Genomic DNA, 26,443 nt, shown 5'->3' with positions numbered 1-26,443 from the left:
CCAGGCATCATGTCATTCTACCTGTGAATACTTGAGTATGTCTTTCTGATAACCACATAGCCACTATACCATTATTACACCTAAAAAAAGTAGCAATAATTTTTCAGTGTACTCAGGGGCAGATCTTTGATGTGGTGAAACCCATGTGAAATTGTTCACTACAGATTAGTAAGCACAGGTCAGCCCGTGCTTACCTTGCTTCCTGGGTCATCTGCCCCTGTCAGGGATTGTAAATTTGAAAAGTGGCTTTGATTCTGTAGGAAGGTGCTGTGTGTGGAAGAGAGACAGATGCCAGCCATACCTAGAAGCAGAATCTTTGATGTGATGAAAAAATGTGAAAGTGTTCACTGCAGATGATCTGGTAAGCAAGGTAAGCACTGTGCTTACCTTGTCTATTGGATAATTCACCTCTGAGTATACTCTAAAACCAAGTACATACTCAAAATTCCTCAGTTATCTCAAGATGTCTTTTTACAAGTGGTTTGTTCAAAGCAGGATCCAACAAAGTCCGTATATTGCATTTGGTTGCTATGTTTCTTAAGCCTTTTTATTATGCCATTGGGGAAACTGGGTCGTTTGTATTGTACAGTGTCCCACATTCTGAATTTTATTGATTGCTTCCTCATGATGACATTTAAATTGTTCTTCTGTCCCCCATATTTCCTGCAAGTTAGAGGTTGCTTGGTAGAGAAACTAGGGAAATTTCTGGAGCTACGGAAAGAATTGTACTCTTAAGATTTATTAATTTTACTTTAGTAAACTATACCTTAGTAAAAGAAAGAAAGAAAGAAAAGAAAAATTAAATGGAATCCCTGGGTGGTACAAATGATTAATGTGCTCAGCTGCTAACCAAAAGGTTGGAGGTTCAAGTCCATCCAGAGGTGTTTTGGAAGAAAGGCCTGGCAATCTACTTCTGAAAAATCAGCCATTGAAAACCTGTGGAGCACAGTTCTGCTCTGACACACATGTGGTCCTCATGAGTCAGAATCTACTTGACAGCAACTGGTTTTAAAAAAAAAGAAAAAAAGAATATTTCATGGGTAGTGCTGTATACTTTCTGTTGAATTGTATCATGGGACATGTATTTGCGTGATTCACTTTATTGATGCTAAGTTTGATCGGTAGTTTCAGGTGATGTCATACTGATTCCTCCATCAAAAATTTCCCCCCATCAGGAAACTAGCACAGCTTGTATAAGGCAAGGTCACGGAAGCCCTATAGAGGGGTCAAATTGCTGGGCTGAGGGCTGTGGGGACCATGGTCTCAGGGAACATCTAGTTCAATTGGCATAACAGAGTTTATAAAGAAAATGTTCTACAATCTACTTTGGTGAGTAGCGTCTGGGGTCTTAAAAGCCTGTGCGTGGCCATCTAAGATACTCAACTGGTCTAACCCCTTCGGGAGCAAGGAAGAATGAAGAAAACTAAAGACACAAGGGAAAGATTAGTCCAGAGGACTAATGGACCATATCTACCAGGGTGTCCACCAGACTGAACCCAGTACAACTAGGTGGTGCCCAGCTACCACCACTGACTGCTCTGACAGGGATCACAATAGAGGGTCCCAGACAGAGTTGGAGAAAAATGTAGGACAAAATCCTAACTCTAAAAGAGAGACCAGACTTGTTGGCCTGACAGAGACTGGAGAAACTCTGAGAGCCTGTCCCCCAGACACCCTTTCAGCTCAGTAATGAAGTCACCCCAAGGTTCACCCTTCAGCCAAAGATTAGACAGGCCCATAAAAACAAAATGAGACTAAAGGGGCACAACAGCCCAGGGCAAGGACTATAAGGCAGGAGGGGACAGGAAAGCTGGTAACAGGGAACCCAAAGTCAAGAAGGAGACTGTTGATAAGTCATAGGGTTGTTAACCAGTGTCACAAAACAATATGTGTACTGTTTAATGAGAAACTAGTTTGTTCTGTAAACCTTCATCTAATGTACAGTAACAATAAATAAATAAAAATTTCCCCATCAACTTTTCACCTAATGGTTTTACCATCTATTGATGACCATTGCCTAGATTCATTCTTTGATTCAGAGTTGCAAAATGGTGATTTTTAAAATTCAATAAACCCTTCTTCCTTTATTAGTTGGGATTCTAATTTATCAGCTCAAATTCTAATAGGATAATGAATTGCTACAGTAGCAACTTCCAGTGGCAGTCGAAGTAGGCTTTTTAATTTTATGTCATTATAAGCACAAGGAATTTATGTGTTTCAATTGGTGGTCATTTTTCTTTTTGATGCCAAAATTGTCCCATCTTTGGCCTGTGAGGGCCCTTTGAAATTGGCTCCTGTCCTGTGCCTTTTTGACAAAACTCCAATGGTCTTTGATAACTTCCTTGCTTTCTGGCACAAGACCTTTCAGGCTTATCTTGTACATTTCCTCTCCAGACCTAGAATTGGCCATTTCTCTTATTCTAGGTTCCTTTTAGTGAAGAAGATTATTTAGATACCACAGTCTAAGTGTTAGGTGTGTTCATTGCTGCTGTGTTTGTCATTGTTTCAGTGTCTTTTCAGTGGACAGTTAAATAAATACATATTTTTTAACAGAAAAAAATCGTGAGGTTCTGCTATTCCAATTTAAAGTAACAAGGTTTTACTTAACTTTCGGAATTGTATATACATCTTTGTGTGAGCATGCACACACACACGTGTATCTATGTATACACTCATACACATACTTTTATGTAACAGTATTTACTGGAGATTGACCTCTTTAAAGCGTTATAAAAAGCAAATATGTCACTTTGAGGACTAAGGTGCGCCTGACCCAAGCTGTGGTATTTTTCAATCGCCTCTTACGCATGTGAAAGCTGGATGATGAATAAGGAAGACCAAACAAGAATTGATGCCTTTGAATTATGGTGTTGGCGAAGAGTATTGAATATACCATGGACTGCCAGAAGAATGAACAAATCTGTCTTGGAAGAAGTACGGCCAGAATACTCCTTAGAAGTGAGGATGGCGAGACTTCCTCTCATGTACTTTGGAGATGTTATCAGGAGGGACTAGTCTCTGGAGAAAGGACATCACGCTTGGTAGAGTAGAGGGTCAGCGATAAAGAGGAAGACCCTCAAGGAGATGGATAGACATGGTGGCTGCAACAGTGGGCTCAAGCATAACAGTGATCATGAGGCTGGTGCAGTACCAGGCAGTGTTTCATTCTGTTGTACATAGGGTCGCTGTGAGTGGGAACAGACTCGACAGTACCTAACAACAGTAACTGAGATCACTCCATATCAATGTACAGAGATCTTCCTCACTCTTTTTAACAGCTGCATGGTATTACATTGTGTGAACACTCATGTCCCTATTAGTGTACATTTGGTTTATTTCTAATCTTTAGCTATAACTAATGATGCTGTAATAAATAACTTTGAATTTCATGTTCCATTTAATAATTTCCCAGTCTGTCTTTGGGATAGTGTCTTAGAAGTGAGTTGCTTGGTCAAAGGGTAGATGTATATGTAATTTTGTTACGTAATTTCCAAATTTCCCTCCATAATATTTGAATCCACATTAACAGTGTATGAGAGTGCCTTTTCTTCATAACCTCACCTATAGAGTGTTGTCAAACATGTATTTTTGACAATCCTGACAGGGAAATTCGACTGAAGAATTTTCTGAATGGCCACACTGATGTTTTCAGGTGCAGATATTTTTGCCACTTTCCCATCCTCTGCCGAACCTGGGAGAGCCACTTTATCTGTTAGAAGAGACACTTCATCCTCTAATTTGCGTGCTACTACTAACTGCAGTGAAGACTAAGCTCCCTCAAAGAAGTTTCTTCTATGTGTATAGAAGAAAATTTTAAACATTATAGGAGATTTTTCTATAGTGTTGAAGAGAACTACAATGAGTGGTAATAATAAGACACATTTTGTCAATTTCTAGCCTAAATATAATTTTCATAGTACCCTTAGGCCAGATGTTATTTTATTGTTATTTGGTTCAAGTAATTTATTTCTTCTTATAGGGTCCTCCTGGACTTCCTGGATTTCCAGGGACACCAGGTCTTCCTGTAAGTAGAATTTGGCTTTTTATTTTAAAAACCTTTAAAAAGTAATCTAAAAAATAGTTTACATGTGTTACATGTCTTTTCAAAGGGAATGCCAGGCCATGATGGGGCCCCAGGACCTCAAGGTATCCCGGGATGCAATGGAACCAAGGTGACATTTCTTCAACTTTATCTTTGGTAGTATGCTTAATAATAAATAATAGGGTTAAAAATCAAAGAAATCAATATGAAAAATGTTGAAGAAGAGATACAGTAACTTCACGTCTAGTGTACACATAGGGTGTGTTCTACAGCGTTTTCAATGTATTGGAACATCAGTAATTTCTTTAAGCATGTGTAATTAGTTCGAATATTTCATTGGGTTGAAAATTACTCACCAAATCCTTTTTTGGAATTGGTGTATAGTAGAATTAGGATATGTGTGTATATATATATATATATATATTCCAACATTACATTTGTTGTTAAAAGTAATACTTGTGACTGTGATTCATTAACTTTGCCTTTTTAAAAACTTTTTTAAGTTCTATGTTTTCAAATATTTCATGTTTTAATTTTTTTTACCTTGCCTAATAACTTAAGATAAATCCTAAAATCTTACCTGTAATACAGTACATCGCTTTTTACTATAAACTATTTTTTTTTATTAGTATGAGGGAAACCCTGGTGGTGTAGTAGTTAAGTGCTACAGCTCCTAACCAAGAGGTCAGCAGTTCAAATCCACCAGGCGCTCCTTGGAAACTCTACGGGGCAGTTCTACTCTGTCCTTTAGGGTCGCTGTGAGTTGGAATCGACTCGATGGCAGTGGGTTTTGGATTAGTATGAAACTTGAAACTATTCTCCATTAGCGAAAATGATACATTTAACAATTTAAAAAGAAAAACAAAAACTTAGATACTTTGAACATTTTTTTCCTGCCCGCTTTTCTACTGTTTAGTCTGTTTGGATTAACATAAAGCGATAGCAATAAAAATGAGGAAAATTTGCTCTTTTTGAAAGCTTTCATATTATAGCCTCTGTTCTCATTCCCTCACTTTTCTCCTCCTTTAGGTTAATGCAATATATTATTATTTTTGGTATAGCTTTTTTGCATTTTCCATCTTGTCTGTTATATTCTGTGAAACTATTCTTGAATTATCTTAGATGTTTCTAATTAATGGCATGTGTCAGATTTTATAGTACGGGATATATTTGAAATAACTTGAACAAACTGTTTTGTGTTATGAAGACCAAATTTTGTGACAATTACTGTAGTAGTATGTACTTGAAGATAATACGATTCTTTTTACCACCAACATTTCTCCAAATCAATCCGATCCTTGCCTAAAGTTATTATTTTGGGTTTGTGAGGTTTATGGAGGTTTTTTATCTCAGCTGGGGCCAAGGTTTTAAAATTTGAAGAGCAAATGTATGTATAATGAGTATAGTATACTCTAGTTAAAGGCGTCTTTTTTTTTTTTTTTCTGAAAAGGGGAGCCTTTGTAGATCTAATGATTAGTTTGTATTTATGGCCCCTCAGTTATGTGAGCAACAAATATTAAAGAAATTAAATGGATTTATTATGGATGCTTTCAGATTAAATGGAACTCTTAGGTTTCTTACTATTTAGGTAATAGAATGAATCCTAGAGATGGAACAGAATATATGGGCTCTTTCTGGTTTTGTTCTTAAAACTTGATATACAGGCCACTTCCTTTCTTCTGGGCCTGCTTTTCCCATGTGTAAAAAGTCACGGGGAGGGATATTGAACAGTAACTCAAAGGCACGTTGCTGTAATAAACTCACTCTTTTAAGCCTTTTGACAGGGATGTGTCTAGGATTGCTATGGCATATAGGTATTTGAAGGCAGGTTGCATCTGGGGTTCTTCTACAGCAAATGTCTGTATTAGTACCTTAAAATAGTGAGTGAGAAAAACTGGGTGCCTAGAAAACATGACCTGAAATTGCTAGGACTATTGCTATTATTGTCCTCTTAGTGATATTAATGGCATTCTTCCCTACTATCTTTTCCTCCTTACAAAAATAATTTAAAATAGTTTGCAATAAAAGGAAAATGCAATAAATAAAAAAAAAATAAAAGGAAAATGCAATAGAGCAGTTAAAATAAGAATTTATATAATACATGAGCAGGAAATTGGTACAAATCATTAACTATTACATGCGATGATGGCTAGGAATCTGTGGTGTGATTGTCTTAAAATGGATTTGTCAGAAGAAAATAACTGGGATAGAAGTTTTTTTTTCTTTATTTGTGATTGGGATTGATGAGTAGGGATAAAAGTATCTTAGACGATTGAATTGATATGGATAGTTGATGATGAGATAATTGTTAAGTGAAGGCGAATGAATTTTTGGCAGTTTGGTATGTTTCAAAATGGCTTTTACAGAAGTCTTTTCAGTATGTCATCATTTGTTGGTAGAGTTATGCTTTGTTTCTTGTTCTTCTGTGCTCTTTTTTTTTTTTTAACCCTTTCTAGGGAGAACGTGGCTTTCCAGGCAGTCCCGGTTTTCCTGGTTTACAGGGTCCTCCAGTAAGTTATACAGTTTGGGATCAAACTGAAAATGGGGATTAACAGAAGAAACAGAAGTGGTATAAAGTAAACTCAGTGCAATCATATGGATCAAAGTAATGCATCTTAAAGTAGTGAACTAGATTGTAAAAGAAAAGAGATAATATAGCTTTCTGCTGGGAAAAATCAAGACTTATAAGATATTTACTATAAATGTCATCATGAAGTATTCTAAGATATGTAATACTCAGAAATGACCCTACAGCGGTCTATTCAATTTGGACTCTAGAAAGGATTGCATTCTTTTGCTTGCTCCTATTTTATGTATAATAATCCTTTTTATTTTTAATAATAGGGTCCTCCTGGTATCCCAGGTATGAAGGTAAGCATCTCCTGCTGGGAAGGTAAATGTTTTGAATAAAATATTTGGAAAGCATGCAACTTCAGTAAGTTAATGACTTAGCCTTCTGTCTTCAAATAGGTATTTCTAGGATTTGTTCAGGTACACACCAAAAAAACTCTCCCCGAGTGGTCACCTCTGTTCCCTTGGCTTTAAATACCTTCTGTATGTTGATAAACTTCCAAACTTCTCAAGTTTCTTTTCTGACACCTTTCAGCCTTTATCTTATTACACCTTGAAACAGTTGACCACCCAGTCCCTCTAGAAATGCTCTTTGGCCCTGGCTTCTGTGGTACTACCATTTCCTGATCTTTCTTCTGCATCTCTGGTCATTCTAGTCTTCTACCCAGCAAGTCTGTCAAGATGCAGTCCTGATCTCTGTTTCTTTTCTATACCGACCAGTATTAATGCCCATAGTATTTATTGCTATCTAGTCTTTTTTTTTTTTTTTTAGTCTAGTCTAGTCTGGGTTAGTTACTGAATACACAAATTTCTGCCTCCAAAACAGACTTCACTTTTGAGTTAAATGAATGTATTCAGGTAATTGTCTTATATCTGCACTCAGATATCTCCCAGACATGCAAATGAACATGTCCAAAATTAAACTGTCCCCTACTCCCCCAAAATAAATTTGCTTCTCCCTCTGGCTTCTTCATCCCTAAAGTTTGCATCTCTGTACCTTGTGTACACTTTTGCGTGAGCCCATTCCAACATATATCTCCTCATTTAATTCTAATAATAATAATAAATACTGTAAATTCTACCTGTAAAATATATCTTAAATCCATCCACTTTTCTCCATCTCCACTGCCACCAGATGTCTTATTTGGACTATTGAAATAGCCTCTTAACTAGTCTCTGTATTCACTATTACACCCCACCTGCCAGCCTGATGAGTTCTCTGCAGAGCAGCCAAGAATGATATTTTAAAAACTTAAACCAATCATGTAATCTCCCTGCTTATAAACCTTCAGGGGCTTCCCGTTGCATAATAAGATAAAGTCCCTATTCCTTTTCATGGCCTGTACTATTTTCTTTGTTACTTGCTGTACTTTTTTTTTTTTTTTTTTTGGTAGCCTTTAAAAGAATGTATTGTTACGGTATTTGTTAACGTGTTAAGGTCTGCATTTCCCCATTATACTGTTAGCTCCATGAGAACAGAGGCCTCAATTATCTTCTTCACTTCTGAGTATCCAGATCAAAACTGTTGAGTTGATTTTGACTCATGGCGACCCCATATGTGTCAGAGTAGAACTGTGCTCCATAGAATTTTCAAGGCTGGGATCTTTCAGAAGCAGATTGCAAACCATTTTCTGAGGCGCCTCTGAGTGGATTCGAACTGTCAACCTATGAGTTCAAAATTGAGCATTTAACTGTTTGTTCCACCCAAGGGCTCCGTTCTTAGTAGCCAGAGCCTAGAAATTCTTAGCATATACTTAAAATTTAATAATCTTTTTTTTTAAATGTATGAGTAGGTGAAGATACCACAGGCTCTTAATGAATCTAATATATTTCAGTGTACTCTGGCCACTTCCCCATTTCCTTTTAAAAGGCAAATTTATTCATTTTGATTACTGAGATGATCTAATCTTCCAGGACATTTATGTGACAAATTGAATCCTCAGATCATTTTATTGTGCTTTTGTGGGTTTTCATGTGTAATAACTATTACTTACAACGCCTATGGATGGCTTTTTTAGGGGGAACCAGGTAGTATAATTACGTCATCACTGCCAGGACCAAAGGGGAATCCAGGATATCCAGGCCCTCCTGGAATACAAGTAAGCATTCGGGGATTTCCTTCTTTGTTATACTGCTTAAGTCAGACGGTCACAGTGTCACTTTTTTTGTCTTTAACCTTTGTAACCTCTATTTTGGTCATAGAAATTATCATCTGAAGTTTGCTAGACATTGTATGTACGTTGTACCTGAAAATAAAAGCAGACTGGACCAGAGAGAATCTTAACAAGCACTGCTTTGTTCTTTTGCCTTTCTGTCTGGTTTCCATGGATATTTTTGTTGGTGGGATTGCCAACAGAAACAGGCTTTTATTTTCTTATTCTTGTACTGAGGGGAGGAATAGGGCAGTGGGAGTAGCCTTGACTTGTAAATGGTCTGATAAAAATAAAAATCCCGTTTAAGAAATTAAAAGACATCATTTGTAACACTATCGGTTATGCCTTACACATGAACATATTTTGAAGACTGAAGGAATAAAATTTATGCATGGTGAACATTAAGTATAATCTTAAGAGAAAAAAAGTAATGTTAGCCTACAAATATCGTGCATAAAGACAGCAATGACTTTTGAGTATTTATAGATTAGAAGATAAATTTCTTGGGGGTTGTATTTCACAAGAATTGATTCCTTTGCCAAAAAAAAAAAAAAAAGTCAGTTGTTTCTAATATTTAATCACTAAGATACAATGTTAGGGACCTTTTTCATGAGCTACCGTCTCATTCCTTACTTGACATCACCTGTTTATACTGTAAGTACTCTGAATCTTGCCCTTTATCTTTTATAATTTTTTTATGTAATATTTTAAAAATACAGGAGAGTGCATGCAAAATATATGTAAATTATGAAGCATAACTACAAAATGAACACCTACAAACTAGAACGTTACAAATAATTTTAATCAATCTGTATTTCTTTGCTGTCACATCCTTCTGCATTACACTAAGATATAACTACTATCCTGAGTTTTCCATTGCTTCCTAAAACTAGTTTTATTACATACGTTTATAACTCTAAACAATATTTAGTTTTGATTTATAAAAATAATATGTGGCTTTCTGCAGCTTTTTTCTACTTATTATGTTAAGATTCATCTGTGTTACTGTATATGGCAAGAGTTCATTCAATTTCACTTCTGTATAATATTCCATTGTGTAAACATACTACAGTTTGTTTCTTTGAGATCCTATTTTTGGAACTTTTGGTTGATTTTAGATTTTTTTTTTTAGTTAAAAAAAAAATCCAGGATTTATACATAGGATTGATAGATTTCAGAGCAGGCAAATGTTCAGCTTTTTACAATGCCAATTTATGTTCCACAACAGTTGCACCATTCTCTTATCTTTTTTTCAATTATTCTACGTCTCTCTTTGTTGTTAATCTTACATACATGTATATTTTTTTTATTGTTCTTTAGGTGAAGGTTTACAGATCAAACTAGTTTCTCATCAGATAGGTAGTACATGCATTGTTGTATGACCCTGGTTAAAAACCCAACGACATGTCAACACTCTCCCTTCGCAACCCTGGTTCCGTTTTACCAGCTTTCTTGTTCCCTCCTGCCTTCCAGTCACTGCCCCAGGGCTGGTGCACCCCTTTAGTCTTGTTTTGTTCCATGGGCCTGTTCAGTCTTTGGCTGAAGGGTGAACCTCAGGCGTGACCTCATTACTGAACTGAAAGGGTATATTTTTATTTTGAAATTAGAGAAAACACCTTGGAAGTAGTAGTCTTTTTTTTTTTTTTTCATTTCTACCATAAAAGCCCCCACTAAGTAAACATGCTAATCTCTTTATTTTGTAAAACTTCCTTATTATGTGTTTGTGACACATTTGTTATCTACCACTGTAAACTTTCTGAAAGCTGCATTCATCCCTGTTTAGTTTCATTTTTTTTATAATTACTTAATCCTTTTGCATTTTACGTTCTGCTTATAATAATGCAGAATTATAGGATTGTAGAACAGAATTCCGCAATAACTTAAATTTAAATTTTATTCATATTGTTCTTTGTAAGATACGGTGAGAAGACATACCTGTGTATGTGTGCATATGTGTGCATTTTATCATTTTCTTTACTTCTTTTAACAGGGCCCAGCTGGTCCCACTGGTTTACCAGGGCCAATTGGTCCCCCAGGACGACCAGGTTTGATGGTGAGCTTCCTTTTGTTATTTCATTTCTCCTTTTATTTCTGACTTCTTTCACAAATATTATTTGTATTACTTGAAAAGTACAATGCATTTTCAACATTCGTAATCTATAAATTTCTCATTTAAGGGAACATTTACAATGTTATGGTGAACAATATATGTGCTGTATCTCCATTTTATAGATGAAAAAATGAAGTATATAAAGAAAAGATTTAAAGTATTTTGTTATATGTCTCTCTTTGTGACAGTGTTGAAGTCGATTCTGGCCATCTCAAGAAGTCATCAAAGACAGTTCTTTATCACTTGATGCAGCATGCTTCTTCAAATTGCAGTTTGCTGTTTAAGAACAAAAGCAGGGATTCACATGAAATATCAACTCTCATTTTTCAGGGACCTGGGACAAAACAAAGGAGCCCTGGTGGTACAGTGGTTAAGCACACGGCTGCTAACCAGACCACCAGCCACTCTGCAGGAGAATGATATGGCAGTCTGCATTCGTAAAGGTTACCAAACCCAAAAACCCACTGCCGTCAAATCGATTCCAACTTATAGCGACCCTGTAGGACAGAGAACTGCTCCGTAGGGTTTCCAAGGCTGTAATCTCTATGGAAAGAGATGGCCACATCTTCCTCCTACGGAGCAGCTGGTAGGTTTGAACTGCTGACCTTTTGCTTAGCAGCTGAGCACTTAACCACCGTGCCACCAAGATTCCGTCTGTAAAGATTACAGCCTCGGAAATCCTATGAGGCAGTTCTATTCTGTCCTATAGGGTGTCGTTATGAGTCACGATTAACTTGACAAAACCGGGTTTGGTTTTGGGTTTGGGAACAAAACAGGATTGGTGAAGTGAGTGGGTCACTCTGCAATGGGTGAATGGATTTGTGTACCCCAAGAGGGAAGCAGCAACCTCCATAGACCCTGAAAGTGTAATCAGTTCCCTTAATAGATTCTATGGCTTCCCATATTTTCCACCCTAATAAATTCTAAATATTTTTACCCCTGAAATGCTCGGATTTCATTCAAGTCATGTTTTAGACTTAGAGCTTTGCAGTTACCCTCTTAAAAGGGAAAGAAAATTGTACTTGAGTCAAAGTAATTTCTCACGTGCCACTCTATCTCTCATCTACCATATATTTAAGTGACAATTTTCATTATACCTTTATAGATTGTACACTTTTGCTTGTGACAGTTGGTCCTCTACTCTTGAATGAAGGAACTAAGGTTAGGTAAATATTAAAAGAAGATACCAGAAAAGACTGTGATTTCTGCTTTCTAGGGTCGCTATGAGTCGGAATCGACTCGACGGCAATGGGTGGGTTGGGCAGCGCTTTAGGAGAGGATTACAAAACTCCTTTGTTTAGTTTGCTTTAGGTGTAAACCTCCTGCAAAACATGAGACTGAACTATGGCCCTTTTTTCTAACTCTTTTGTTACAACATTGGTATACTCTGGGTGTGTTATTACACTTTGAATTTCCTTAACATTTGTAGCCATTTAACTAATTCACTGTACACTTCTGAAAGTCCCTTTACTTAGTGCTGATTCAGTTTAAAAAAACCCATTGCCATTGAGTCAATTCCAACTCATACCGACCCTATAGGAAAGAGTAGAACTGCCCCATAGGGTTTCCAAGGAGTGGCTGGTGGATTCAAACTGCCGGCCTTTTGATTAGCAGCCATAGCTCTTAACCACTGAGCCATCAGAGCTCTGTTGATTCCATAGGTGAAGCAAAATGTTCGAAAAGCTACCAAAGTGCAATATGTGAATAAATAGACCCATTGAGATTAAGAGGCAATATATTTGGGCAGACAATTGGCTTTTTAATTTTTCATACCTTGAAACATTCTCAAATGCGCAAAATCAGATTGTATAAAAATAAAACTGGGTTAAGTAATAAACCTCATGCTTTTTTATATCTGGAGAGTTAATTGCTTTATGGTATCTAAATTTACCTGTAATTCTGATATGAGAAATTTGGTGTGTTTCTTGAGATTAACTTTTGTATTGATTTTTGACATTGGTGCTATTTCTTTTCCTCTCTCCATCCTTCCATTTCTTCCCTGCCCTGTCACCAGAGATCTCCACATTCGTCTCGTTTACTTTAATCAATTCAAATGTGTCTGTGACCAAAAAACACTGGGGGAAAAAAACTGGAAAATATTATTTGAAGGGCTTTTTCAGTCCTCACTTTTGGAAACTAATGCATTTTTTTCATAAACTTATTATTTTTAACCCTTTGTTTTCCTATTTTATATCTTCTTTTCTTAGGGCCCTCCTGGTCCACCAGGACTTCCAGGACCAAAGGTATTTTTCTTTTTCTATATATCTTTTATTTGGTTTGGATTCTTTTTGTTATTGTTAATAAGATTTAAACTGAAACTTCTCTCTTCAGGGGAACATGGGCTTAAATTTCCAGGGACCCAAGGGTGACAAAGTGAGTAAAGAAAAAGAATTAGTTATTCAGCCCTCAGCTTTCTCCTTTCACAGTCATTTGGACCTGTCTTTTTCCTTCTCTTGCTTCTTTCAACTGACTTAGCTTACATGTTTTATTATTTTCTGTTGTAGCTTATGAAGCCTTATTCCCTTATTTTATCTTGAAAACAGGGTGAACAAGGTCTTCAGGGCCCACCTGGGCCACCTGGGCAGATCAGTGAACAGAAAAGACCAATTGATGTAGAGTTTCAGAAAGGAGATAAGGTGAGTAGATAGGGAGGAAATCAATGAAAATCTTGCTATGAAAGCAGCATTCCATTAAAGTTCATTATAAGCTGGAATGTGGTTTTATATGAGGGTAATTTAAAAATAAGGAGCCCTGATGGTGCGGTGGTTAAGCACTTGACTTCTAACCAAAAGGTTGGTGGTTCAAACCCACTAGCCGCCTTGCGTGAGAAAGATGTGGCAATTTGCTTCCGTAAATATTACAGCCTTGGAAACCTTATGGGGATAGTTCTACTCTGTACTATAGGGTCACTATAAGTTGGAATCAACTCGATGGTAATGCTGTAATTTAAAAATAGCAAGGATTTGAGATCATTGAATTATTTAAAGAGCTTTATTTTACTGGGTTTATTGAGATATAATTCTCATGCCATACAATTCACCTATTTAAAGGGTGTAATTCAATATTTTTTAGTATATTCACAGGGTTGTGCAACCATTACTACTATCTAATTTTAGACCATTCTCACTGCCCCATCACTTTCCTAACCCCAAAGAAATCCATATCCATTAGCTGTCATTCTCCATTTCCTATAACCTTTCCAGCCCCAGGTAACCACTAATCTATTTTCCATCTCTATAGATTTGCTTGTTCTGGACATTTCATATCAACAGAATCATATAATATGTAGTTTTCTTTGGCTTCTTTAATTTAGTGTTATGTTTTCAGGTTCATCCATGTTGTAGCATGTATCAGAACTTTACTTCTTTTTATGGCTGAGTAATATTCTATTGTATGAATATACTATGATTATCCATTTATCATTTCATAGATGTAAGATCCATTTCATAGGATTGTTTCCATTTTGGGCTATTATGAATAATGCTGTTGTGAACATTTGTGTACATGTTTTTGTATGGGCATGTTTTCAATTCTTACAGATATATAACGAGAAGTGTAATTGCTGGGTCATATGCACTGGGGGGAGGGGTGATAACTCTGTGTTTCACATTCTGAGAAACTGCCAGACTGTTTTCATAGTGCCTGCACCATTGTACATTCCTATCAGCAATGAAGGAGCGTTTCAATTTCTCCACATCCTTGTCAACACTTGCTATGGTCCACCTTTTTTATTATAGACATCCTAGTGGGTGTAAAAGTGGTATCCCATTGTGTTTTTTATTTGCATTTCCCTGATGACTAATAATGTTGAAAACATTTTCATGTGCTTATTGGCCATTTGTGTATCTTCTTTGGATAAATGTCTATTCAAATACTTTGCCCATTTTTAATTGGGTTATTTATCATATTATTGTTGAGTTATATTAATTCTTTATGTATTTTGGATGTTGTTGTATGTAGTCAAGTTGATACTGATTCAGGGACCCTATATGACAGAGTAGAACTGCTCCATAGGGTTTCCTAGGCAGAAGTCTTTATGGGAGCAGATCACCAGGTCTTTTCTCACATGGATTTGCTGATAGGTTCAAACCACCAACGTTTTGGTTAGCAGCTGAGTATGTAACCATTGTACCACCAGGGCTCCTTATATTCTGGATACTAGACCCTTACCAGATATATTAATTGCAATTTTTTCCCGTACCGTAGGTTGTCTTTCACTTTTTTAATAGTACCCTTTGATGCACCAAAACTAAAAAACCAAACCCAGTGCCGTCAAGTCGATTCCGACTCATAGCGACCCTATAGGCCAGAGTAGAACTGCCCCATAGAGTTTCCAAGGAGCACCTGGCAGATTCGAACTGCCGACCCTTTGGTTAGCAGCCGTAGCACTTAACCGCTACACCACCAGGGTTTCTGCACAGATGTTTTTAATTTTGATGAAGTCTTGTTTAACTATGTGTCTGTCAGTTTGTCCTCCTGTGTTGGCTTGCATGTTGCTATGATACTGGAAGCTTTACCACCAGTATTTCAAATACCAGCAGGGTCACCCTTGGTGGACAGGTTTCAGCAGAGCTTTCAGACTAAGACAAGCTAGGAAGAAGGACCTGGTAGTCTGCTTCTGAAAAAATTGGCCAGTGAAAACCATATGAATAGCAGTGGAACATTATCTGATATAGTGCCGGAAGATGAACCCCTCAGGTTGGAAGGCACTCAAAATGCAACTGGGGTAGAGCTGCCTCCTCAAAGTAGTTGTTGTTCTTAGGTGCTGTCAAGTCAGTTTCTACTAATTGCGACCTTAATGACATGGATGGTCAAGCTTTCAGGACCTTCACCTACTGATGTGGCATGACTCAAAATGAGAAGAAACGCTTGCAAACATCCATTAATAATGGGAGCATGGAATGTATGAAGTATGAATCTAGGAAAATTGAAAGTCATCAAAAATGAAAGGGAACGCATAAACATTGATATCCTAGTCATTGGTGAGCTGAAATGGAGTTGTATTGGCCATTTTGAATCAGACAATCATATGATCTACTATGCTGGGAATGACAAATTGAAGAGGAGTGGCATCACATTCATTGTCACAAAAAACATTTCAAGATCTGTCCTGAAGTACGCACTGTCAGTGATACGGTAATATCCATACGCCTACAAGGAAGACCAGTTAATACGGATACTGTTCAAATTTGTGCACCAATCACTAATGCCAAAGATGAAGAAATTGAAGGTTTTTATCAACTGCTCCATTCTAATATTGATCAAACATGCAGTCAGGATGCATTGATAATTACTGGTGATTGAAATGCGAAAGCTGGAAAAAAAGAAGGATTGGTAGTTGGAAAATATGGCCTTGGTGATAGAAACAGTGCCAGAAATCGAATGATAGAATTTTGCAAGACCAATGACTTCTTCATTGCAGATACCTTTTTTCAACAATCAAACTGACTATACATATGGAGGACACCCTGGTGGCAGAGTGGTTAAGAGCTACAGCTGTTGACTTAAAGGTCATCAGTTTGAATCCACGAGGTACTCCTTGGAAACCCTATGGGGCAGTTCTACTCTGTCCTACAGGGTCACTATGACTCAGAATCGACTCAGTGGCAACGGGTGTTTTATACACATGGACGTTGCCAGATGAAACACACAGGAATCAAATCGACTACATCTGTGGAAAGAGACGATGGAAAAGCTCAATATCATCAGTCAGAACAAGGCCAGGGGCTGACTGCAGAACAGATCATCAATTACTCATATGCAAGTTCAAGTTGAAGCTGAAGAAAATTAGAACAAGTCCGCAAGAGCCAAAGTACAACCTTGAGGATATCCTACCTGAATTTAGAGACCATCTTAAGAACATATTTGAAGTGTTGAACACTAATAGCCAAAGGCTAGAAAAGTTGTGGAATGACATCAAAGACATCATACATGAAGAAAGCAAGAGGTCATTAAAAAGACAGGAAAGAAAGAAAAGACCAAAATGATGTCAGAAAGGACTCTGAAAGTAGCTCTTGGACATAGAGTAGCTAAAGCAAAAGGAAGAAATGGTGAAGTAAAACAGCTGAACAGGAGATTTCAAAGGGCACCTTGAGAAGACAAAGTATTATAATGAAATGTACAAAGACCTGGAGATAGAAAACCAAAAGGAAAGAACACAGTCAGCATTTCTTAAGCTGAAAGAACTGAAGAAAAAGTTCAAGCCTCGAGTTGCAGTGTTGATGGATTCTTTGGGGAAAATATTAAATGATGCAAGAAGCATCAAAAGAAGATGGAAGTTATACACAGAGTCACTGTACGAAAATAATTGGCTGACGAGTCCACCATTCAGGAGGTAGCATATAAAGAACCTATGGTATTGAAGGAAGAGGTCCAAGCTACAATGAAGGTATTGTCGAAAAACAAGGCTCTAGGTATTGACGGAATACCAACTGAAGTGTTTCAACAAATGGATGCAGCCCTGGAAGTGCTCACTCTTCTGTGCCAAGAAATTTGGAAGACAGCTACCTGGCCAAGCCACTGGAAGAGATCCATATTTGTACCCATTCCAAAGAAAGGCAATCCAACGGAATGCAGAAATTATTAAATGATATCATTAATATCACACACAAGTAAAATTTTGCTGAGGATCATTTAAAAGCAGTTGCAATAGTAAATGAACAGGGAACTGCCAGAGATGGAACAAGGGATATCATTGCTGATGTCAGATGGACCCTGGCTGAAAGCAGAGAATACCAGAAAGATGTTTACCTCTGTTTTATTGACTGTGCAAAAGCATTCGACTGTGTGGATCATAGCAAGTTATGGATAACATTAGGGATAATGGGAATTGCAGAACACTTAATTGTGCTCATGAGAAACCTTTACATAGACCAAGAGGCAGTCATTTGAACAGAACAAGGGGATACTGCAAGGTTTAAAGCCAAGAAAGATGTGTCAGGGTTGTATCCTTTCACCCATACTTATTCAATCTGTATGCTGAGCAAGTTGCCCGAGAAGTTGGACTATATGCAGATGACACAACCTTGCTTGCTGAAAGTAAAGAGGACTGGAAGCACTTACTGATGTAGATCAAAGACCACAGCCTTCAGTATGGATTACACCTCAACATAAAGAAGACAAAAATCCTCACAACTGGACCAGTGATCAACATCATGATGAATGGAGAAAAGATTGAAGTTGTCAAGGATTTCATTTTACTTGGATCCACAGTCAACAGCCAAGAAAGCAGCAGTCAAGAAATCAAAGGATGCATTGCATTGGGTAAATCTGCTGCAAAGGACCTCTTTGTTGAAAAGGAAAGGTGTCACCTTGAAGACTAAGGTGCGCCTGACCCAAGCCATGTTATTTTCAGTCACATCATATTCATGTGAAAGCTGGACAATGAATAAGGAAGCCTGAAGAAGAATTGATGCCTTTGAATTGTGGTGTTGGTGAAGAATATTGAATATACCATGGACTGCCCAAAGAATGAACAAATCTGTCTTAGAAGAAGTACAACCAGAATGCTCCTTAGAAGCAAGGATGGCAAGACTGTGTCTTACATACTTTGGACATGTTATTAGGAGAGACCAGTCCCTGGAGAAGGGCATCATGCTTGGTAAATTAGACGGTCAGCAAAAAAGAGGAAGACCCTCAACAGGATGGATTTACACGGTAGCTGCAACAATGGACTCACACATAACAACGATTATGATGTCGCAGGACCAGGTGGTGTTTTGTTCTGTTGTACATCAGGTCACTGTGAGTCAGAAATGACTCAATAGCACCTAACAGCTAACAACAACAATTTAACTGTTTTTCTTTTGTTGCTTGTGTTTTTGCTGTCATCTGTGAAATCATTGACCCCTAAAAAGAAATATTACCTAACTCAATGTTACGAAGATTTACTCCTGTGTTTTCTTCTAAAGTTTTATAATGTTGGCTCTTACATTAAGGTCAGTGATCTATTTTGAGTAAATTTTTTAATATGTAGTGACGTATGGGTCCAGCCTCAATCTTTTGCATGTGGCTCTCCTCTTGTCCCTGCATCATTGTTGAAGAGACTACTTTTTTGCCATTGAATGGTCTTGTCACCCTTGGAAATCAATTAAAAATAAATGTAAAGATTTATTTCTCAGTTCTCAAATCTATTCCATTGACCTATATGTCTGTCCTCATGCCAATACCACACTGTCTTAATTACTGTAGCTTTTTAGTACGTTTTAAAATCATGAAATGTGGGTCCTCCAACTATGTTCTTCTCTTACAAGATTGTTTTGGTAATTCTGGGTCCCTTGAATTTACATGTGGATTTTAGGATTAGCTTGTCAGTTTCCCCGAAGAAGCCAGCTGGGTTTTGTTGATTCTGTATATCGCTTTGGGTAGTATTGTCGTTTTAACAATACTAAGTCCTTCAATCCATGAACATGGAATATCTTTCCATTTATTTACATCTTTTATAATTTTTTTTTCGGGTTTATAATTTATTTTGGAAACCCTGGCGGCGTAGTGGTTAAGTGCTACGGCTGTTAACCAAAGGATCGGCAGTTCGGATCCACCAGGCGCTCCTTGGAAACTCTGTCAGGCAGTTCTACTCTGTCCTATAGGGTTGCTATGAGTCGGAATCAACTCAATGGCACTGGGTTTGGTTTTTGGTATAATTTATTTCAGCAATATTTTGTAGTTCTCAATGTACAATTCGTGTACCTTCTTGGTTAAATATGTTTCTGAGTAATTGTTTTGTGCTATTTTATTATAGATGGAGTTATGTTATTATCAGTTTTGGATTGTTCATTGCTAGTGTAGAGAAATACAGTATATTTTTAAATTTTTTATTGTGGTAAATATATGTAACAAAACATCTGCCATTTTAATCATGCTTCAGTGTACAATTCAGTGACATTAATTACATTCACCATGTTGTACAACCGTCATTACCATTATCTGTTTCCAAAAGTTTTTCTTTGTCCCAAACTAAAACTCAGTACCCATTAAGCAATAACTCCACATTCCCCCTTCTCCCTAGCCCCTGGAAACTACTAATATATTTTTTCCCTTAAGTAGATATTTATGTAAGTGGGATCACACAATATTTCTCCTTTTGTGATTGACTTATTTAACTTAGCATAATGTTTGCAAGCTTCATCCATGTCATAGCAGTTATTAGAACTTCATGTCTCTTATGCCTGATTAATGTGGCACTGTATATACATGGAAACCCTGGTGGTGTAGTGGTTAAGTGCTGTGGCTGCTAACCAAAGGGTCAGCAGTTCAGATCCACCAAGCGCTCCTTGGAGACTCTATGGGGCAGTTCTACCCTGTCCTATAGGGTCTCTATGAGTCAGACACGACTCGACAGCAACGGGATTGGTTTTTGGTTTTTTTCGTATAGAAATACTGCATTTGTTTATCTATTTATGTGTTGATGGACATTTGGGTTCTTTCCAGCTTTTGGCCTTTGTGAATAATGGTGCAATGAACATTCTTATGCAAGATTTTGTTTGAAAACCTGTTTTCAGTTCTTTTGGGTATATACCTAGGAGTGGAATTGCTGGGTCATATGGTAACTATGCGTTTAACTTTCTGAGGAACTATAAAACTTTTTCCCACAGCAGCTGCAGTATTTTATATTCCCACTGGCAATGGATGAGGGCACCAATTTCTCTGCAGGCTACAAGTATTTTTGTATGTTAATTTTTGTACCCCGCAACCTTGTTCTGCTTGTTTATTAGTTCTACTATTTTTTAATGGAGTCCTTAGGATTTTTTATATACGTGAGTATGTCATCTGCAAATAGAGATTTAATCACTCAAGATACGTGCAGAAATAGTAGGGGAGAAAAGTGCAGCTCCAATATACGTGATTTTAAATCCTGGCCCACACAAAGTGCATCCTAATGTACATTGTGAGTCATTTGCAGTTGTTGTCTCACAACCACTTATAGTATTCTTAGAAAAATTGTGGAGACCTGTGACATGAAGGAAATGGGCATATGTTACATATTTTTAAAAGGACAAAATACTATTTATTTCAAAACAGTAAAACAATTGTCACATGTAAATTGGATTGTTTCAGTCTGTGCAACCTGTATAGTTCCAGGCAACAGAACTAGGACCAGTGTGTGAATTTACTCCATGTGAGGTTCAGCTTTGTAACTATTGGAATTGTCCCAAAATGTAAAAACTGTCTTATGAGGTTATGGATAGAAGTGTTCCAGTGAGATGCTACCATTAGTTCTCAACTTTGGCTGCACATTGTGATCACCAGGGAAACTTTTAAAAATCCAATTGTTCATGCTGTACTACAGACCGATTACGTTTGAATCTCACTGTGTAAGACTGAGAATCAGTATATTTCAAAGCTCCCAAGGGATTTCACTTGCAGCCAATGTCTAGAAACCCTGGGTTAGATGGTCACTGAAGGAGACATAATAGAACGTTTTTCAGTATTAGATGAAGAACTCCCTATCATTTGAAATCAGAAGATGTTCTTACTGAACTAAAAACACAATCTTACATAAGGAGGAAAATTTTTAGTATAGTTTTGAAGGGTATGGTAAACTGATGGGGAAATGACTAGGGAAAATATCTAAGAAATAGGGACTAACTGAAGCAGAATGGACATCTTTCTGCTATCTGATCAGTTTGGTGCGTGAGAAAAGAGATCTATACCATGCCATGATGTGTGAGTTGCTTGAAGAATTAGCAGACCAGGCCAAGAGAATGTGAGGTGTATATATTATTCACTGTGTGGTGTTGAAGACCAAAATGATGGAGCCAGTGAGTGGGTAAAAATTATAGACGTTAGAGCAAGGATGAGTATGAAAGCAAAGTTCCTTGTGAAATAGGAAGCATTGTGATTTAGACAGTAAAAAGTAAAAAGGTCATAGGTTTTGAATTACAGGATTTCTCTTCTTGGTCTAATGCAAAATGGTGAGAGAATGGATGCACAATTAGGTCATTTTAAGGTAGATTCTCATTGTCTTAAATGACTGTGTTCTTTTCACTGGTACGCAAGGAGGAAGATGATATTATCCTATAAACTCTTGTTGTGTTTAGAAATAATTATTTGATACCTTGCTTCTCCTAGAGTAGATGGGGGAGGGGTTTTAAATATATCTTTTTGAGCATACTGCCTACCCTTGGACAGTGTGTGCACTTTTGTTTCACTTAAAAGCTGATAAGACAGTTAAGAAAAAAGGACAAATAATTGTGTTGAAACTCTACCACCAATATCAGTTGGGCTGTTTAATTCTCTGCAAAATATATTTGCTGTACAGCCCAAAAGTCTCCTACTTTTAAGTACTCTTGCTTGTTATAAAAATGTTTTATAAGAATGAAAAGTGATAAGTACTTTAATTTAAATATTGTTTTTACCACAAAGCTTGGTTTTGCATATGCTAGAAATTTACTGAAGTGAGCAAAGATGGCTCCAGGTTCTTTTGCCTAGTAGATTTCAACTGTGAATTAGAAACATCCTATTTTCTCTGATTATACTACATGAGTCTAGAGTTCAGCTTGTTAAAGCTTTCTTAACTATTTCTAATAGCTTGAAAGAGATATGTATGTTCCAGTATTAATATTGCTTTCCTTTCCCCTACTCTATAGGGGCTTCCTGGTGACCGAGGGCCACCTGGGCCTCCAGGGATACGTGGTCCTCCAGTAAGTAACCTGAAATGCTTCAGCATTATTAATGTAAATTGGTAGTGATACAAAGTATCCGTTGAACTAATATAAAACTCCTTTTGTGTGTACAGGGTCCTCCAGGTGGTGTGAAAGGTGAGAAGGGTGAGCAAGGAGAGCCAGGCAAAAGAGTAAGTCTTATCGTTACTAATATTGTTTTCTAAAAATTGTACACGTATCTACATATATATGTGCATAGATATGTATGTAATTTTATTCTTTCCTCATAAATAGGGCTTTCATTGCCTCAAAATGTCATTACCAACATGTTCATGTATTATAACATTGAAATGTAAAAAGTCTACTTAATGTAGTCCAAAACAGGAAAAACATTCATTATATTCTCCAACCTCAAACTTCCTAACTAACAGATTTGTGTTCTTGCCCCATTATTTGTTTGTATTTAATAGGGTAAACCAGGCAAAGATGGAGACAATGGCCAACCAGGAATTCAAGTGAGTAGCAAAGGTCATTTTCCAAAAAAAATTGGCATCATTTGTAGATGGTGATAAAGAATTAGGATGGCAAAGACACTAGGGTTTAGAAATAGTTTAAGTGAATGAAAATTATTCTTTCTTTCTATTTTAAATATAAAGTTGAGATTCCGCTATGATTTTTTAAGTCAGATTTATTGAGATATGATTTACATACAGCAAAATCGCCCTTTCTTTAGTGTACAGTTTTGTGCATTTTCACAAATGCATACAGTTGGGTAGCCATCACCATAATCAAGAACAATTCTGTCACTACCAGAATTCCCTGTTCTTTTTTGCTAACCTCCTCCTTCACCCTGAGACCCTGGCAACAACTGATTTGTCTTCATCTCTATAATTTTGCCTTTTCCAGAATGCCATATAAATGAAATCATACAGTATGTAGCCTTAAAGAATCAGGATTTTTTTCACACAGCATAATGCATTATAGTGTGTGTCAATAGTCTATCCATTTTTATTGCTGAGTAGTATTCCATCGTATGGCTGAAACATGGTTAATTTATCCATTTACCCATTTAAAGATATTTTGATGGTTTATGACTTGAGGCCACTATGAATAAAACTACTATAAATACAAGTTTTTGTATAAACAAAAATTTTTTTGTTCCAGTAAAAATTTTGACTGATAGTTTTTCTAATTACTATAAAAACATGCAAGTCTGGGAAGTTTATTTCAAGCAGCCTCTCTTCAAGCACAGAGTATACACAGTAGGTATAAAAAAAAGTTTTTGAGTGCATTTAGAAAACTTGAGGAAGTTTAAAGGTCATCCGAAAGGAAAAGGGTAATTCTTACAAAGCTAGGAATTAAAATAAAATCAGATGAATTGATTTCAAGATGATTTTACTAAACAAGAAGCCCTCAACTTACAAACTCTATATTCACAAATGTCTTAAACATATAAAATGGTATAAGGGGAGATATGTTCAAGAGGCTTCTTTTGGAACAATTGATCTTTGTTTCATAATTCAGGCATCCACAGTGTTGAACAGTTGCCTCTGATTGTTTTTGACAAATGTCCCTGGAGGGTGGGGGAGGGAGACTTTTTCCTATTTGTGCTGGGTGAGCTGGAATCTGGTCAAATAGACAGCACTATGAGCAGGTCTTCTAGGGAACCACCACGCAGGTCAGTCAGATAATGACATTGCTCTGGGTATGAATCTTTGGAGGTGCTCCAACCCTGCTCCCCCTCTCCAGCGGCTGCTAGGTTGTTGATTTCGCCATGATACAGACTGTTGTCAAGTCTATGGCGGAGTTGGGAAGGAGGCGATGGGAATAAAACAAGTCAAAACGCCACGAAGCTCACTGCTTTTACCAAGATTCAGCCATGTTCCTTGAACAAATGCTCCCCAGATTGTTACAAGCCTTTGATTAATTTCCAGAGTTCTGAAAAAGTTGATTCTGACCATTTTTGTCCTTTCATTGCTTTTATGGAGGGGAGAATTTTTGGAGTTCTTTATTCTGCTGTTTTCACTTATGTCACCCTGTCTATGTTTTAAAGGGTTTGCCTGGTGATCCAGGTGATCCTGGTGAACCAGGAAGGGATGGTGAAAAGGTAAGAATTTTTATATTTTGAGGTGGCTGGTTTTCTTTTAGTTAAACAGAATCCTTTTCTCTCCTAAGGTTTAGTTCTAAATGAAGAAGTTGTAAATAACCAGCTTTTGTATTGAAAACATGCCTTCCTCATCCATTTTTTTTTTCCTTACCGCTTCCTCTAAATTTTCTTCATTATCCTAAATCACAGCCCATGTGGTGGAAATACACGAAGGATTATTTAACTTTAAAGCATTCCCACTTTGACAAGTTGGTCACTTTATTTTAAGCATGTATCTGCATAACTTTTGTTCTCCAGAAAGAGTATTAAGCATTATTTTAGTGAGGTCCTCATACTACAAAAAGCTTACGTCTGTGAATTTAGAATGTCTCCACTAAACATTACCGTTCTTTATGCAATTATTGTCAGTAACTCTATGGCTAATTCTTTGTCGTTTTTTTCATCTGGCTATCCAGCCTGATTGAGGTCATTTATTTGGTTATCTATTTTAAAAGTGATTTTGAAAGAATGTAGGAGGCACACAGTTACCCTATTTTTAGCAAGATACAAAATATGCAGTCTTCCATTCCCTCTGGTCTCTAATGCCTTGGTATTAAAACTGAAACTGAAAAAACGTTGTTTTGCCAGAAAGGAGGAAAAGGCGTTACAAACTTGAATGTACCTAGAGGGCACACGTTTAAATGGTGATTTGTCTCTGAACTAGTTCCAAGTTCTAGCTTGGCCTTAAGAGGCACAGCTAGAATAAAGGAATATAGTAAATACTCAGAGAACAAGATGTTTTGTTTTTTTCAAGTTCAAGTAGTAACTCCTTAAACTAAAAGGAGCTTATAGATAGATGAAAGATTTCTATGAACAAGTCTTAAACCAAAAAAGGAGTGTGCAGGAGACATCTCTTCGTATGTCTTGGCCAGTAGACTAATAGTTAAATACTATGTTATTCTGTGCTGTTGTAGCTGCTGGTTAAGGATAAAAGTTTTGTCTCAACATGTCTTTCATTAGCTTCCACGAGTAAGCTCACAAAAGCAATTATGATTAGCTGTCCCTGCTGATAGTTAAGTCCATCACCTCCAAATATCTTTTACTAATGGAAATGATAGTAGATTTACACCTTTGACCAATTTTATATAAAGGAACATGTAATGGTTTTAACTGATTTTTTTTTAATGGTGCCAATTATTTCATCGAGTATTTACTTTATAAGGTACCTGGGTGGCACAAATCGTTGAGTACTCAACTACGAACCAAAAGCTTGTTGATTTGAACCCACCCAGAGGTGACTCAGAAAAAAGGCCTGGCAGTCTCCTTCCAAAAGGTCATAGCTTTGAGAAACCTAAAGAGTACGTTTATGCTCTGACACACATAGGGTTGCAGTGAGTCAGAATCAACTCAGAGACAACTGGCATGGTTTTTTTGGTTTATTTACTTTATAGGATACTCGCAATTAGCTAGAAAATAGGAGCCTTAAAGGATATTAGAGCTAGAAAGACTTAGAAGCCTTGTCCAACTTCTTCACTTTTATATATAAGGTAGAGAGAGAGAGATCAATTAATTTTATCAAGATCTCATAGCTGGTAAATCTGAAACAACATTATAGGTCTTCCTAGGCTTAGTTCAGTATTGTTTCATTACCTCATGTTGTATTTCTCATTTGAGGTACTTCATTATGAATTTCTGTCTTTGTGAAATTTAATTATCTCTTATCTTCGTGAGGAAATTGATATTTTCCTGTGATTTTTACTAAAGTATTTTATAATTTTATTGAACAGGGCCAAAAAGGTGAAATTGGCCCAACTGGGCCTCCTGGACTTGTAAGTGTTTTTTAATCTTCATTTATTCAGTTTATTAATGCATTGTCAT

At 36.9% G+C, this 26,443-nt stretch overlaps 1 protein-coding gene across 1 annotated transcript in view; it reads left to right on the top strand.

Moving 5' to 3' along the window:
- The window catches only part of COL4A5 (collagen type IV alpha 5 chain), a 301,445-nt gene that overhangs the window by 150,228 nt on the left and 124,774 nt on the right, over positions 1–26,443 (top strand). The window contains exons 5-18 of the mRNA XM_049871358.1: positions 3,980–4,024; positions 4,110–4,172; positions 6,499–6,552; positions 6,887–6,913; positions 8,632–8,712; positions 10,757–10,819; positions 13,084–13,119; positions 13,208–13,249; positions 13,420–13,512; positions 22,465–22,518; positions 22,614–22,670; positions 22,950–22,994; positions 24,533–24,586; positions 26,353–26,394. Of these exons, the coding sequence (XP_049727315.1) occupies positions 3,980–4,024; positions 4,110–4,172; positions 6,499–6,552; positions 6,887–6,913; positions 8,632–8,712; positions 10,757–10,819; positions 13,084–13,119; positions 13,208–13,249; positions 13,420–13,512; positions 22,465–22,518; positions 22,614–22,670; positions 22,950–22,994; positions 24,533–24,586; positions 26,353–26,394 (756 nt within the window). The remainder of the gene's footprint in view (positions 1–3,979; positions 4,025–4,109; positions 4,173–6,498; positions 6,553–6,886; positions 6,914–8,631; positions 8,713–10,756; positions 10,820–13,083; positions 13,120–13,207; positions 13,250–13,419; positions 13,513–22,464; positions 22,519–22,613; positions 22,671–22,949; positions 22,995–24,532; positions 24,587–26,352; positions 26,395–26,443) is intronic.

The sequence above is a fragment of the Elephas maximus genome, chromosome X, assembly GCF_024166365.1.
Source record: "Elephas maximus indicus isolate mEleMax1 chromosome X, mEleMax1 primary haplotype, whole genome shotgun sequence".
NCBI classification, from domain to species: Eukaryota; Metazoa; Chordata; class Mammalia; order Proboscidea; family Elephantidae; genus Elephas; species Elephas maximus.
Note: the sequence above shows the minus strand (reverse complement) of the source record. Positions and strands in the feature narration are given on the sequence as shown.